Source organism: Callorhinus ursinus, unplaced genomic scaffold, assembly GCF_003265705.2.
Source record: "Callorhinus ursinus isolate GAN/ISIS: 27379988/994484 unplaced genomic scaffold, GSC_fseal_2.0 scaffold71, whole genome shotgun sequence".
Taxonomy (NCBI): domain Eukaryota; kingdom Metazoa; phylum Chordata; class Mammalia; order Carnivora; family Otariidae; genus Callorhinus; species Callorhinus ursinus.
In genome coordinates, this window is record NW_027397133.1 from 1,807,423 (window position 1) to 1,821,807 (window position 14,385).

Here is a 14,385-nt window from a genome sequence, read left to right on the forward strand (position 1 = left end):
CCCTCTCTCTCTCTGGGTCTCTGCCCCTCTCTCTCTCTGGGTCTCTGTCCCTCCTTCTGTATCTCAGACCCTTTTGTTTCAGCCTCTGTGCCCCTCCCATCTCGGTCGCCCTCCTTTTGGGTCTCTGCACACCTGTCTCAGGGCACCTCTCTTTCCCGGCGGCCACTCTCCGGGTGTGAGGTGGCTCTCCAAATACCCTATCCATCATCACAGACTCAATCCCGGTTCCAGAATGGGTGGGGGCGAGAGCCACGCTGGGGACTGAGCCAATCCCCCTGCCAGGGCCATCTGTCCCTTGCCAGGACACCACCCGCCACTCCCCCCTCCCTACCCTCTAGCTGACAGCCTGAACTCAAGGTTCCCCAGGGGTGTCTGGCTGGGCTGCTGGATTCCAGGGACCCTGACTTCTCCCTACCCCCAGGGAATGGGCTTCCGGTGGCTGAAGGGAGTCAGCTGGATGTCAGCCTCACACCTGGGGCCTGGAAGCAGGGAAGGGCATGCCACTGGGGGCAGGGGAGGAGGGCGGTCGGTATATATAGCAGACGTGGCTGAGAAGCATCTGTTCTTTTGACACCTTTGCTGAAGCATCTCCTTAGCGCCTTTTGCTTCCTCAAATAGACTCATATCTGGGGAGAGGGGGGCTGAAGAGTCTCTGGGCCTCGGAGTGGGGGCTGGGGGCACAGGCTCTTGGATCACCAAGTGTAGTTTGGGGTCTAAAACTCCTGAGTCGAGAGATTAACGGGGCTGGGGGAAAAGGGGACTGAGGACCTCCACACCGGAGTCTGCAGGAGAAGGGGGCTGGCAACGTGAATTTCTGGTCTGAAGGGGTTGGAGAGAGGGCGTCCAGGTTCCTGGATCCTGGGTGTGTGTGGGGGGAGATGGGCGCTAGGGCCTGGACTCCTGGGGAAAGAGGGAGTGCGGGCTTAGCATCCTTAGAGTCTTGAAAAGCAGGAGGTCTTGCCCCGGACTCCTGTGTCGTGGGGAGGAGGGGACCGGGGGCCTGAACTTACGAGTCTTCGACTCTTGCTGCCCCGCAGCCTTCTGGAGAAGCGACAGGAAGGTGCAGAGACGCTAGAGCTGAGTGCTGACGGACGCCCGGTGACAACGCAGACCCGGGACCCGCCGGTAGTGGACTGCACCTGTTTCGGTCTCCCTCGCCGCTACATTATCGCCATCATGAGCGGTCTGGGCTTCTGCATCAGCTTTGGGATCCGCTGCAACCTGGGCGTGGCCATCGTCTCTATGGTCAACAACAGTACGACCCACCGCGGGGGCCACGTGGTGGTGCAGGTAGTTCAGGGGCGTGGCCTGGCACGCGGGCCCACCTCGCCCTGCCCACTCCCGCTGATGACGTCACGGACCTCCGGGCGGAGCCCAGGCCGAGCAGCCCCGCCCATCCGTGCGCCCCCGGCGGCTGGCTCCCTTCTGCTTCAGGGCTCTCGGCTTAGGAAGCCGTGCCCAGCTCGAAGTGAAGCCCCGCCCCTATTTATTTCAGGTCCCTGATTTCCAAATGCAGACTCTGCGACAGCACTGGGGTTCCTACGTGTTGCCCCTGCTCCACTGTAGGCCTCCTAGCAACTTTGCTCCACCTGCTACCCACGCCTGTCCCAGGGGCACATCCTAATCCCAGTCCCAACGCGGGCTCCACCCTGAAGTTTGATCCTGACTTTTCTGAAGTTCGGTCCCTGCTTTATCCCGCTTCATCTTGCTCTGGCCTTTACCTAAAGCCCGCCCCATCTAAGCCTTTCTCCCTATTTTATTATTTTTAAGTATTTTTTAAGTAACCTTTACGCCCCACCTGGGGCTCGAACTTACAACCCCGAGATCAAGAGTGGCGTGCTCTACCGACTGAGCCAGCCAGGCGCCCCATTTTTTGCCCATTTTAATTCCGGTGAAGGCCGTGCCCCTGCCTCAGGAAAAATTCCTGATTTAGGCACTGGCCTACCTCCCCCCTTTGGCTACTTCTCGTCCCGGACTAGACCCCACCCAGTCACTCCGCAAACAGTTTCTTAGGTTGGTTAAGAGACGTAAGTGGAGACAGAGTTCCCACCCCACTGACGGGCCCCTAGACGTTCGGAGAAGGGGCACGGAGGCGGGGAAGCAGGCCGAGCGAGGTTTCCGCGCAGCGACAGGCCGGGTTGCTGGGGTAGTGCGGCCTGGCAGCCTGCGCGGGCAGAACTGGAGGAGGACGGCGTGAACTCTGATTGGCAGGTGTTTGGGCGCGAGAGGGGTCCTTGTTGCTGATTGATTGAAGGACTAAATCTGTCTGTGTTGATTGGTGGAGGGGCAGAGCCTGGGGTCAGGGCCGCAGGTTTGACGTACCTTTTGGCCCGCAGAAAGCTCAATTTAACTGGGATCCAGAGACTGTTGGCCTCATACACGGCTCCTTTTTCTGGGGCTACATTGTCACCCAGATTCCCGGAGGATTTATCTGCCAAAAATTCGCAGCCAACAGGTACAGGGCTGGGGTCTCAAGGTGGGAACTACGTAGAGGGTGTGGCCTGGCATTTCGGGGCTGACGGGGGAATGGGAGGAGCCTGGGTTAGGGGGCGGGGTCTTAGAGAAAGGCGGGGCTTGTGGTTGTGGAAGGTGAGAATTACAGAGGTGGGGGGTGGGGTCTGGAGGACCACAAGGCCTAGCGCGCCGAGGGCAGACAGAGCGGAATCCCAGCTTTGGCGGGATAGCAAACCCTATTCTAGTACTATGGACTCTTCCTACCAGGGTTTTCGGCTTTGCCATTGTGGCTACATCCACTCTAAACATGCTGATCCCCTCGGCTGCCCGAGTCCATTATGGCTGTGTCATCTTCGTGAGGATCCTGCAGGGGTTGGTAGAGGTAAAGCCCTGCTCCATATGACCCTGTGCCTGTTCTCACTCCGCCTCTTCTCGTTGATTTTTGGTTTTCTCCTTCTTAGGGGGTCACGTACCCTGCCTGCCACGGCATCTGGAGCAAATGGGCCCCGCCCTTAGAGCGGAGTCGCTTGGCAACAACAGCCTTTTGCGGTGAGAGGAAGGGGCTAGTATCCAGACATGCGGGTCTGAGGGAGGAGGGCCTGTGGCCTGTACTTCTGTGTCCCCGAAAGGCAGGGGCTGGGAGGCCCCATTCCCGGATCTGAGGATAGATGAGCCCGGTCTACATCTGGCGTCCTCCCCCTTAGGTTCCTATGCTGGGGCGGTGGTCGCGATGCCTCTCGCCGGGGTCCTGGTGCAGTACTCCGGATGGAGCTCTGTGTTCTACGTCTACGGTGAGGGGCCCGGACGCCTGGGTCCGGGTGGCGCTGGGGCGGAGCGAGGCCGGTCGTCACCTCGCTTCCATCCCCCTCCTGACCCTCCCCAGGCAGCTTCGGGATCTTTTGGTACCTGTTCTGGCTGCTCGTCTCCTATGAGTCCCCAGCTCTGCACCCCAGCATTTCGGAAGAGGAGCGCAAGTACATAGAGGACGCCATCGGCGAGAGCGCCAAACTCATGAACCCGGTCACGGTCAGGGCCCAGGCCTGCGGGGGCGGAGGCGCGGTGGGGCAAGGAGAGATATTCAGGCAGGGAGGCAGGAGAAAAGGGGGCTTCGAACTTCCACAGTGTGTAGATCGCCGTGGGTTCCTGTAGACTAAAAGATTAGCAGGTGCTGAGGGCAGGGCTGGGTGGTGAGGCGGACAGAACCACTATGGGGCGTGGTTAAGCCCGCAGAAGTGGGATTTGAATGTGGGGGTTTTCTTAGACCTTGGGGTGAGTGAGGCTTGAATTAGGGGGCATAATGGAACAGAAAGAGACTCCTGGGCTCATGAGGGTCATCGTGGGGTCCGGACACCTGTGCATCTGAGGGGCACTGTAGAGGTGGGACACCTGCGTCCCTGAAGTGTCACTGTGAGGCCAGGATGCCAAGGTCCTCACAGGGACATGGCCGAGTTGGCGCCCCCGGAGATTTTAGTGAGGTCGGGAATCCTGGGTCTCTGTGGGACTATAAATGGGTCCCTGAAGGGACACGGAGAGCGCCCAGCCCTGGTCTCTGTCTTAGCGGCCTCTCCTCTCCACACCCTCCCCCCCAACAGAAGTTTAACACACCCTGGCGGCGCTTCTTCACATCCATGCCAGTCTATGCCATCATCGTGGCTAACTTCTGCCGCAGTTGGACCTTCTACCTGCTCCTTATCTCCCAGCCCGCCTACTTCGAAGAGGTGTTCGGTTTCGAGATCAGCAAGGTTGGGCCCAGGAAGGACAGGCAGGGGGCGCAGCGGGGGGAGATGGAGCAGCCGGGCCTGGATCCCAAGAGGTTGGAACGAGGGACAGGGAGGAGCCAAAGGTACCCGAAGCGGGTGGAGATGCCGGGTCAGCCGCCCCTGAGCCCTCGCTCTGTACGCTCGCTGGTGCAGGTGGGCCTGGTGTCAGCGTTGCCTCACTTGGTCATGACCATCATCGTGCCCATCGGCGGCCAGATCGCGGACTTCCTGAGGAGCCGCCGAATCATGTCCACCACTAATGTGCGCAAGCTGATGAACTGTGGAGGTGAGTGGGCCGGGGCCCTGCGCGGGGTCTGGGACAGCCCCGAGTGGGGCGGGACTCCGGGAGGATGGAGGCGGGGTCAGGGGCGTGTCCAGAGAGGCGGAGCCGGGGTGAGGCCAGGCGTAGATGGAACAGAATCTCCGGCTGCTCTCTCAAGGCCCACCCCGGTGGAAGGGCAAGGCGGGTGTGACTATCCCGGTGGAGCACCGGCGAGACCAAATTGGGTCTGGCAGGGCGGGGCCTACACGGGACTGGGTGGAGCTGGACGGGAACTAGGCGATCAAGAGGGGCTATGAGTAGGGGACCTGGAGAGACAAGGTCTGGGTGGCCTGCTGCCTAATGAGTGAGAACCGAGGGAAGGTGGGACGGTGGGGGGTGCACCGGTGGGGCTCGGACCCTGCGTCTTCAGGGCGTGGCCTAGTCAGGGAGTGGGGCCGTGGAGGGTCCAGCCGGGGCCGTGGTGGCTCTGGTGCGCGTGGTCACGGACGTTAGGGACGAGAGGGTTTTGGTTAGGGCGGGCGCGGGCGGAATGCGGGACGAGGCAGGCTGAACCCGCACAAAGCCAGGGACGGGCATGGAGGTGGCAGGGCTGGGGCGGGGGGAGGCGGGCTGGAGAGGCGGTGTGGGGCGGCGGGCGCTCAGATGAGACGGCCCTCCGGCCCTCCGTAGGCTTCGGCATGGAAGCCACGCTGCTGCTGGTGGTCGGCTACTCGCACTCCAAGGGCGTGGCCATCTCGTTCCTGGTCCTCGCCGTGGGCTTCAGCGGCTTCGCCATCTCTGGTGAGAACAGCGCGGTGCCGCAGCTTGGCGGACTCGGGACAGCTCTGTAGGGAACGGCCTGGCTCAGGAAGGGGACTTCCCAGGCTCGCAAAAGGTGGCCCGGAAAGAGAGGGAGGGACGGGGGAGGTTGCGATGGGAGGAGGAGCGGCTCAGCAGGAGTCCCTCCAGTGAGGTTCAATCGGGAGTGATGCCTTCTGGCTTGCCTCGCCAGGGTTCAACGTGAACCACCTGGACATCGCCCCGCGCTACGCCAGCATCCTCATGGGCATCTCCAACGGCGTGGGCACGTTGTCAGGCATGGTGTGCCCCATCATCGTGGGTGCCATGACTAAGCACAAGGTCCGTACCCTGGCCCTGACCCACTCGCCCTCCCAATTTGTGTATGGGGCCTTCCTGACGGGCTTCACCCTCGCTGGGCGCCATCCCTGCCCTCTTCTGGTCTCCTAACGCTTCGCTTCCCGCTGGATCTCTGTCTCCCTTTCTCTGAACTGAGATTCTCTCTCCACCTTCTGTGTCTCTGTCCTCTGACCTCCCCTTCCCCATGTCCCCCCACAGACTCGGGAGGAGTGGCAGTACGTATTCCTAATTGCCTCCCTGGTGCACTATGGGGGTGTCATCTTCTACGGGGTCTTCGCTTCCGGGGAGAAGCAGCCGTGGGCAGAGCCTGAGGAGATGAGCGAAGAGAAGTGTGGCTTCGTTGGCCATGACCAGCTGGCTGGCAGTGACGAAAGCGAAATGGAGGATGAGGCTGAGCCCCCCGGGGCTCCTCCCGTCCCCCCTCCTTCCTATGGAGCCACACACAGCACAGTTCAGCCCCCAAGACCCCCACCCCCTGTCCGGGACTACTGACCGAGTGCCTCCCACTGAATGGCAGTTTCCAGGACCTCCATTCTACACATCACTGGCCTGAGTGACTGTCAAGGAACCCCAGTTCTCGCTGTCCTGCTGCAGGCCTAAGAAGCACTCGCCCTCTTCTTCCCCAGTGCTGTCAAGTCCTCTTCCCTTCCCGATCGCCTCTCAGGGGTAGTGAAGCTGCAGACTGGCAGTTTCAAGGATACCCAAATTCCCCTCAAGGTTTTCCTTCTTCACTTGTTCTGCCTCAGTGGTTTCAAATCTCTCCTTTCAGGGCTTTATTTGAATGGACAGTTCAGTCTTTCACTCTCTCTTGTGATTTTGAGGCACCCTTCCTCCGCCCTTTCCTTTAACCCCCGGGACTCTTGGGCTAAGCCCCCGAGACTACTCAGCTTTCCTCACCTTTCAGAAACATTCAAGGTCTTCCTCTAGAAGTTACAAACCTCTGCCGATTCCATTTTGCATTCTCCAGGTTGGATTAACCAATCGCCCATCCCCGCCATTCTAGGGATCGATTCTCACCAGCGTTTCTGAGGGAGAATGGCGGTTTCAAGCCCCCCCCTCCGCCCCACACCCCTCCTTCCACCAGCAGGTTCTGCTGAAGCACCAAATTCCCCAAGACCTTCTCCCTAGCTTAGCACAATGTCTAGGGAAGGAAGATGGCGGTTTTAACATTATGCCTCTCTCCACCCCCATGCACTTTTTCTGAGACATTTTCAGGTCTAAATAGTGGCTGCTCAAGTCCATCAACTCAATGGTGTGAAGCCACCATCATTGAACTTCCCCACGGTGGTTTCAAGATGCCCCTCTTCCCCCTAATTCCTTGCACTTTATTCTCCTGGGTGGTTTCGAACTACTCTTGTTTTCTCAGTGGCCATTTGTTGTGTCCCTCAGGGGCTAAACGACTCAAAATCTGGGATCCTTCCCCTCTCAGACTCCCCTCTTTCGGCTTAGAATTTGGGGACCATATGCAGGAGGAGTTCACAGAATCCCAGGAAAGGGAATGGGGCTGGGGGAGAGGGGTGTTTTCCCCGGAGCAGGGTTGTCTTTGTGTCTCTGTCTCTGTGACTGTAAATCCTGCCCTGCCTCACTCCCAATAAAATGCTTTGGTGTACACACTCAGTCGTCATTGGCCGTGGCGGGGTCACAGGAGCCTGGGCCCCCAGCTCCCTCCTCCTTCAGACCCAGAATCCCAGGGCCCCAGCCCCCTCCTCTCCCAGGAAGCAGGCCAGAGTAGGGGTCTAGCCGTGGGAACACTTGATTTATTCGGCCTCAGACCGTGTTCTCCGGTCACAGCGAAAGCATCTCGGTGTGTTGGACCTCCTACCCAAGAGGGCTACTGTGCAGCAAAGCATGCCAGGAGGACAAGACCTCTGGGCCCTTCCTCCGTCTGGGGATGGCGCGTGTCTGGCAGGACACCAGTAGGGCTCACACGAAGTTGTTGGGGAGCGTGGCGGGGGAGAGCGGCTCCAGGCTCTGGGGGCGGTTCCCGCGGGGAGGCGGGGGTAGCTTGGGCGGCAGCGGGGGGGTGGGCGGCGGCTGTTTGGTGGCGATGTGTGAAGGGACCCAGGCATCCGGGGCATAAAAGTAGAGGTCGTAGGGATCCTTCGGGGCTTCCAAATGCATAACTGTGGGAACAGAGGGGCGAGGTCATCACTAGGCAGACAGGGCCTGTCCCCTCTGCTGCGCCGCTGGCCAACGAGGAGGTGGGAAAGACGATTCGACAGTTCTTTGGAAGTGGGTTTTCAAATTAAAGGGCGAGGCCCCCAGAATCGAAGAGGGGGCGTGGCATCGGCGCAGCGGGGCGGGGCCTGCAGTGTAGAGGGCGGGGAATTCAGGGCTCCACGGGGAGGGGGAAGGGGCGGGGCTTGTGGGGACCTGTCGCCCCCAGCCTGTTGCAATTCCCAGCTGGGCTGGGGGCGGCGCTGGACGTGTGTCGCGGGGGAATTTCGGAGAATTGGGGGGCAGGATCATGGAGGGGTCGGGGCTTCCATTGACCTTGGGTGGGGGACCTGTACTTTTTGGCAGGGCGCCCTAAAGTGCCAGGCGAAACCGTGTTAAGGAAACGTGCATTCAAGGAGAAGGACGCAATGAGGGTCGCTCACCCGGTTCATCTCCGTCGTTTGGAAGCCGGTGGTGTGCGAAGGGCCGGTGTCGAGCCGCCCGGCGGTAGAGACACCACAGCAGCAGGAAAATGCCGATCAGCAGTCCGGTCCCCGCGAGGAAGAGGCAGAGCGCCCCGCCCGCCGCGCCCCGGGGGCGCCCCACCAGGGTTACGCCTGAAGGGCGAGGACCCAGGGATTGAGCAATCTAAACTCCCAGCCCCTACTTCCCGAGACCCAGGAGTCCCGGCCTCCCCCCCTTCCACTCTCAGACCCCACATACCAGCCCTCAGCCTCCTCCCGCCTCAGACTCAAGAGCCGGGTCCTCAGCCAGTCCTCCCCGAGACCCAGGAGTCCTGGCCCCCGGCCCCCTCCTCCCTCAGACCCAGGAGTCCGGTCTTGGCCCCTCACCGGTCTCCTCCACTCGTTCCACCACGATGATAGTGCTGACTCTCTCACCTCGGCTGCGCCGCTGCGGGGCCCGCGGAGTGGCAGGGGCTGGCTGACTGGGGGAACCGAGAGGAGCAGGGGGGCCCGCAATCCGGGCTGAGGGAAGAAGGGCATCAGGCCCTTTAAGGCTAGAGTTCTGGGAGGCCTTCAGTTCAACTGTCCCAGGAGAAACCGACCTGCGCAATTTAAGGGAGTCAGGCTGGGTCACTGCAGGGGTTTCTGGTTTGGGACTCAGGGGCAGCTCATTTAGGGCAGTAGCTTTGTCCTTGAAAGGTGTAGTCGTTTCTGGGTGAGGACTGGCGGAGATCTCAGGGTCAGAGGTCATGGGGTTCTCTGTTGCAAATTGGTACTGGGTTGTGGGGGATTCTGTTTGGGGAATTTCAGTGGGGCTGGGATTGTGAGTTACATGGGATTCTGGGTGGGGGGTTTCAGTAGCGTCCGGATGGAGGGTCTGAAGGAATTCAGAGTTTGGGGTTTCAGTGATGTCAGGGTTATAGGTTTCTGGAGATTTGGGGTGAAGAGTCTTGGTGGGGTCAGGATGTGGGGTCTCAGGGGCTTCTGCATGTGAGATTTCGGTGGAGTTAAGTTTGGGACTTTCTGAGGATTCTTGGCGTGGAGTTTGGGTAGGGTCAGGGCTTGGGGTCTCAGGAAATTCTGGGTGTGAGGTTTTGGAGGGATTAGGTTTGAGGGTCTCAGGGGATTCTGGGTGTGGGGTATCAGTCGGGTCCGGTTTGGGGGTCTTAGAAGGTTCTGGATCTGTCATTTTGGAAAGGTTAATTTTGGGGGTCTCCAGGGAGTCTGCTATTGAGGTGTTGAGTGAGGTAGATTTAGGGCTTTCAGGAGTCTCTGGGTGTGTGGTTTCTCGGAGGTCATGGTTGGTAGTCTCAGTGAAGTCAAGGCGGGAGGGCTCAGGGGAAACTGCATGAGGTGATTTGGAGGGCTCGGGATAAGCAGTCGCAGGGGAGTCTGGGTTAGGCACGTCTCCAGCGGAATTCTCAGAAGCAGGAGGGGAGGTCTGAGAAGGGTGGCCTATCTCAGGGAAGTCGGAGCCTGTAAGCGGCGAGGCCGAAGGGTCAGCCTTGGAACCCAGCCGGGCGAGGGGGAAGACGAGGAGGAAGACGATCGGGCTGAGGGACTTCATAGCTCTGGGAGACGCCTATAGCTGCGGGGGAGCGGGAAGGGAGGGGTTAAGGTTGGAAGCCTCCCGAGAACCCCGGCCCACTCCCGGAGGCCACGCCCACCGCCCCAGGTGGGCCGAGATCCCGCCCAGCTTGGCGCCCAGGAAAGGAGGAGAACCCAGCTGCAACTGCCTGAAGGCTGTGGGGCCGTAGCCGCCGTAGCTAAGGGAGACTGAGGCGCGGGGCTTCTTGGGAGTCGTAGTTAATTTCCTTATCTGTTTCCCCAAGGGGGGTCCCAGAAAAACTGGGAAAGACCTCAGACCTCTCCAAGCCTTCAGACCGGGGCGCCTGGGTGGCTCAGTTGGTTAAGCCACTGCCTTCGGCTCAGGTCATGATCCTGGAGTCCTGGGATCGAGTCCCGCATCGGGCTCCCTGCTCAGCGGGGAGTCTGCTTCTCCCTCTGACCCTCTTCCCTCTCGTGCTATCTCTCATTCTCTCTCTCCAAGCCTTCAGACCTCCTCGACTTCTATTTCAGAGGGTGTAGACCTCCAAGGGGACACAGGATCCTTTTCTCCCCGCCCCCCCCCAGGGTGCCGGGGACACCACTGCACAGTTGTTTACACTAGATGAGGCTCAGAAGGAATGGCTGTGGGCTGGGGGCCCCCGACACGCCTGGATCTGAGGGAGCAGGGAGACTCCTGGGACCTGGGCGAGAAGGCTGCTGGGGGTTTACCCCAGTTTCCAGAGGGTGGAGAGCACCGTGGGTCTAAATTCCTGGTTCCTTAGAGAGGAAAGGCCCGAAGGTTCAGACGCCTAGAATTTTGAGGGAGAAAGTTTAGGGGGCTGGATTACAGGGGAGAAAGGAGACAGGAGTCTTGAACTCTAGGGGACTGGGAACTCCGAGTCTTGGGCCCTCAGCAGATAGGGGTCTGGTGTTCTGGATTCCTCAGCCTGCCCGGAGAGCTGTGGGGCAGGACTCTGGTCCCTCTGTTTATTGAGGATGGAGTTGAGATCCCAGGCTCTCAGGACTGGTCTGGGGCAGAGACACCTAGGTCTGTGCTCAGGTGGAGGTGGGGGTGGCAGATACCTGGGTAGGACAAGGTCACTTGGGGCCTGGGGTCTCTTACCTGCTCAGTGAGGTCCAAGATGACAGCAGGTGAGCAGCACTGGACGCAGAGATCGGTGAATGCTGCAGAATGGCTCTGGGAGGGGCAGCGGGAGGCAGGGTCCCAGGGGTGCAGGTGACACACCTGACCCCCTCCCTGGGGATCCTGGGAGCCTGGCTACAGGCTTGTGCTCTTAAAGGGACAGAGATAAAGAACATCATTTCTGGAATAGGGAAGGGAATTAGGCACGGGATCATCTATCTGGTGGAGGGATGTGGCCCAACCAAGCTATGTTTTCTTTGAAACCAGGGGTCTAGGGGTGTCTGAGTAGCTCAGTCAGTTAAGCGTCTGCCTTTGGCTCAGGTCATGATCCCGGGGTCCTGGGATCGAGCTCTGAGTTTTGCTTGTGCCCGCATGCTCTCTCTCTGTCAAATAAATAAATAAAATCTGAAAGAAAGGAAGAAAGAAAGAAAGAAACCAGGGTTCTAGGCCATCTGCCATCTCCTACATGCAAACCCAAGAGTTTAGAACCCTGGTGCCCTTTTATTTCAAGACCCAGGAGGGAATTGGGGTTCCCAGGCCTCTCCTCTCTGGGGAACTAGGAGCCCAGGGTCCCATGTCTTGCCAGTCAGATACCCAGATTGCTACTGCCCTTTGGGACTTCAGAACCTTGGCCTACCTCCTCCTACTGTGTAGAGAGCACCCTCTTAAGAGCCAGTGTGAGGGGACGGGGCTTCGCAAAACCCCCCAACTCCTCCCCGGGAAGGCTTAGACCCATGCGCAGGGCGGGGCGTCGGCCCTGGTCTGTCTTTCCCCTCTGCAGAGTTTTGCCTGTCACTTTACCTGCCTTCAAGCCCCCCCCCCCCTCCCCTTTTCCTCTTACTCCCCCCCCCCCCCCCGCCCCTCCATCTCTCACTCTGTCTTTTTTGGTTCTCTGCTGCCTGAATTTACCTCTGGGCATCCCTGTGCTGGCTGGCTGTTCTTCTATCTCATGTCTTTCTCAGAGCCTCCTCCCTCCATCTCCAGCTGGCTCTTTGTCTTCTTCCCCCCTCTCTCTTCCTTCGTCTCCTTTCCTTCTTCCTCTGTTGCTTCCTTTCTCCCTGTGGGCCCTTTCCTCTGTCACTCTGTCTTTTCCTTCCCTCTCATGGTTACTTCGTCTACGCATCTCTGCTTCTCCCCACCAGTCCCTCCTCTGTTGCTTTCCCTGTCTCTTTCTCTGTGTCTCTGGCTTCTGCTCTGATGGTCCCTCTGCCGGCCTCTATTTTTATCCCTCTGACACACCTCCTGTGTCCACTTCTCTGTCTGTCTGTCTCTCCCCCTCCTGCTTCCCTTCAGGTCCCAGCTCCTGGTCCCAATTAGTTGGTGGCTGCCAAGGCAGAGGCAGGGCCCCCACTCCTGGCTCCTCATTACCGCTGGCGGCTCCTAATGAGCCTGGGGGGAGGGGGGCTGACCCGGTGCCCCCAGCCCCCTGGTCTGCGTCACTGCCCGCTGCGGGGGCTGTGGAGGCGATATAAGGGGGCTGCAGCCCGGCTGTCCGAGCCCACTGCGCGGTAGCGGGCCCTGCAAACGCGCGCAGGAGGTGGGTGGGTGGCGGGGTCCGGGGTTCTGGGCCAGGACGTGGGCCTCACTGAGCTCTTCCCTGTCTCTCCACAGGTGATGGCGACCCGCCAGGTGCCCAGGAGCCCCCGGGTGCGGCTGCTGCTGCTGCTGCCGCTGCTGCTGCTGCTTGTGCCCTGGGGCGACCGCACTGCCTCGGGAGTCGCCCTGCCCCCCGCCGGGGTCCTCAGGTAGGAGCGGCGCCCCGGACACCCAGGGGGGGCCGGGCATTCGGAGAGGAGGGAATAGACCCAAGGAGAAGGGGGCACAGACATTCGGGAGAGAGGAGGACGGAGACCAGCGGTGGAGCGAGTTAGAGTGTGGACAGGGAATCAGCACGAGGAAGAGAGAGAAGATTCTGAGAAAGGCGTTGAGAGATTTGAAAGGAGCCGAAGGAGAGCGGATTCGTTCCTTGAGCAAAGTTTACTGGGTTCTTAGTGTGTATCAGGCCGGGCGCTGAGCCCTGGAGTCGGGGGGGCGCGGGCAGGCATCAGACTCGGTCTCGGTACTCAGGGAGCTTCGAGCCCGGTGAACAGACAGAGACGCGTACAGAGGGAGACAGGGGGACAGAGGACAGACACCGAGCCACTCCACAGCCAGTGCAGGGACGGGGCTTCCAATTACAGGGCGGGGGGTACAGGTGGCGGCGGGCGGGGGTCCGGGACCTGCGGTAACCGCCTCCCTTGGTCTCCTCGCAGCCTCCGCTCCCCCGGCCGGGCCTGGGCGGGACCGGCCACCCGCCTGTCGCGGCGGAGCCTGGCGCTGGCGGACGACGCGGCCTTCCGGGAGCGCGCGCGGCTGCTGGCCGCCCTCGAGCGCCGCCACTGGCTGAACTCGTACATGCACAAGCTGCTGGTGCTGGACGCGCGCTGAGCGCCGCGCGCGCCCCACTTAAATAAAGATCCCGCAGAGCGCTCGGGTCTGCGCCTCCTTCCTGCGCCCAGGGTGTGTGCGCGGGATACACGGGCGGGGCTTGCGTCGCTACTCCGGCGTATCTCGTCCCCCCAGTCCCCTCTCTCTTTTCTCTCTCCTCCCCTCCCCCCCCCATCATCTTTCCCTCCCTCCACTCCTATTCTCTGTCTGCGTTTCTGCTCTGCCCTCCCTCCATGCCCCAGCTCTGGCCCCTCCTCTCGCCCTGGGCCTCTGTGCCTCTCCACCTGCAGGACTCTGTCCTCCTGTCTGGGTTTCTGTCCCCTTCTCTGGTTTCCTGCAACCTATCAGGTCTCTGTTTCCTTGAATCTCTGTCCCCTTCTCTAGGTCTCTGTCCCTCTCTGAGTGTCCGTTCGCCATCTCTCTTGAGTCTCTGTACTTCTGTCTCTTTTCACCCTCCTGGCTTCCTAACCCTCTGCCTCCTCTCCCTACTCTTCTTTCTGCCTCTAAAACTCTTCCTTCCATTCCTAATCGCTTTCTTTTTTCTCCCTCTTCCAGCTCTCATGTTCTCCGAATTTCGCCGTTTCCGCTCTCTCCTCACTTCCTGACTTCCCTCTGGGCGCAGTGGACAGATTGGGGGGGTTGCCTCTGGGGTGAGATGTGCCTACCATTCCAGACCAGGTTCCCCCAAACCTAGCTGTGTGGTATTGGGAAGTGCTGCTTAACCCTCTGAGCCTTTTTCCCCCCCTCATCTGAGGATTAACCGAGATACACCATGAGACAACTTCATCACAGCGCCCGCGAAGCAAAACGCTTTTGTTAGAAAAGGGTTTCTGCCTCTCTAGCAGCAGCCTCCAGAAGTTTGTTCAGGGTTTTCTGACTGCGCCCTTCCCGGGAGACCGTTGGGGCGGGAGGAGAGGACAGGCGTCAGGCTCCCGGAGGCGCAGGGCTGGGGAGCAGGTGAAGCGAAGCAGCAGCCAGTTAGAATCGTTTTCCCGTTTCTATCTCTGTCTC

At 60.2% G+C, this 14,385-nt stretch overlaps 3 protein-coding genes across 6 annotated transcripts in view; 2 read left to right on the plus strand and 1 right to left on the minus strand.

Annotated features, from left to right (window-relative positions):
• The window catches only part of SLC17A7 (solute carrier family 17 member 7), a 10,497-nt gene extending 3,257 nt beyond the window's left edge, over positions 1 to 7,240 (plus strand). Inside the window, exons 2-12 of the mRNA XM_025849951.2 lie at positions 1,038 to 1,290; positions 2,337 to 2,455; positions 2,722 to 2,836; positions 2,916 to 3,003; positions 3,159 to 3,245; positions 3,338 to 3,480; positions 4,047 to 4,196; positions 4,368 to 4,500; positions 5,167 to 5,277; positions 5,489 to 5,616; positions 5,833 to 7,240. Coding sequence (XP_025705736.1) covers positions 1,038 to 1,290; positions 2,337 to 2,455; positions 2,722 to 2,836; positions 2,916 to 3,003; positions 3,159 to 3,245; positions 3,338 to 3,480; positions 4,047 to 4,196; positions 4,368 to 4,500; positions 5,167 to 5,277; positions 5,489 to 5,616; positions 5,833 to 6,126 — 1,621 coding nt within the window. The 3' untranslated portion in view covers positions 6,127 to 7,240. The remainder of the gene's footprint in view (positions 1 to 1,037; positions 1,291 to 2,336; positions 2,456 to 2,721; positions 2,837 to 2,915; positions 3,004 to 3,158; positions 3,246 to 3,337; positions 3,481 to 4,046; positions 4,197 to 4,367; positions 4,501 to 5,166; positions 5,278 to 5,488; positions 5,617 to 5,832) is intronic.
• Positions 7,241 to 7,384: 144 nt separating this feature from the next.
• GFY (golgi associated olfactory signaling regulator) lies at positions 7,385 to 14,098 on the minus strand. 4 transcript variants are annotated; one of them, XM_073886490.1, is made up of 6 exons: positions 14,040 to 14,098; positions 10,927 to 11,097; positions 10,533 to 10,612; positions 8,643 to 9,843; positions 8,235 to 8,408; positions 7,385 to 7,757 (listed from the first exon to the last, which is right to left on the minus strand). In XM_073886490.1, exons 4-6 carry the CDS (start codon positions 9,820 to 9,822, stop codon positions 7,558 to 7,560), a joined length of 1,554 nt encoding a protein of 517 aa, XP_073742591.1. In that variant the 5' UTR covers positions 9,823 to 9,843; positions 10,533 to 10,612; positions 10,927 to 11,097; positions 14,040 to 14,098; the 3' UTR covers positions 7,385 to 7,557. The 4 variants fall into 4 exon arrangements, with proteins under 4 accessions (XP_073742591.1, XP_073742593.1, XP_025705692.1 ...); XM_073886492.1 differs by lacking the exon at positions 14,040 to 14,098 and adding an exon at positions 13,167 to 13,259 and having other exon boundaries at positions 8,691 to 9,843; XM_025849907.2 differs by lacking the exon at positions 14,040 to 14,098 and adding an exon at positions 13,167 to 13,259.
• PTH2 (parathyroid hormone 2) lies at positions 12,562 to 13,409 on the plus strand. The gene is made up of 2 exons (XM_025849432.2): positions 12,562 to 12,692; positions 13,200 to 13,409. The coding sequence occupies exons 1-2, from the start codon at positions 12,562 to 12,564 to the stop codon at positions 13,372 to 13,374; spliced, it is 306 nt and encodes a 101-aa protein (XP_025705217.1). The 3' UTR covers positions 13,375 to 13,409.
• Positions 14,099 to 14,385: the final 287 nt, after the last annotated feature.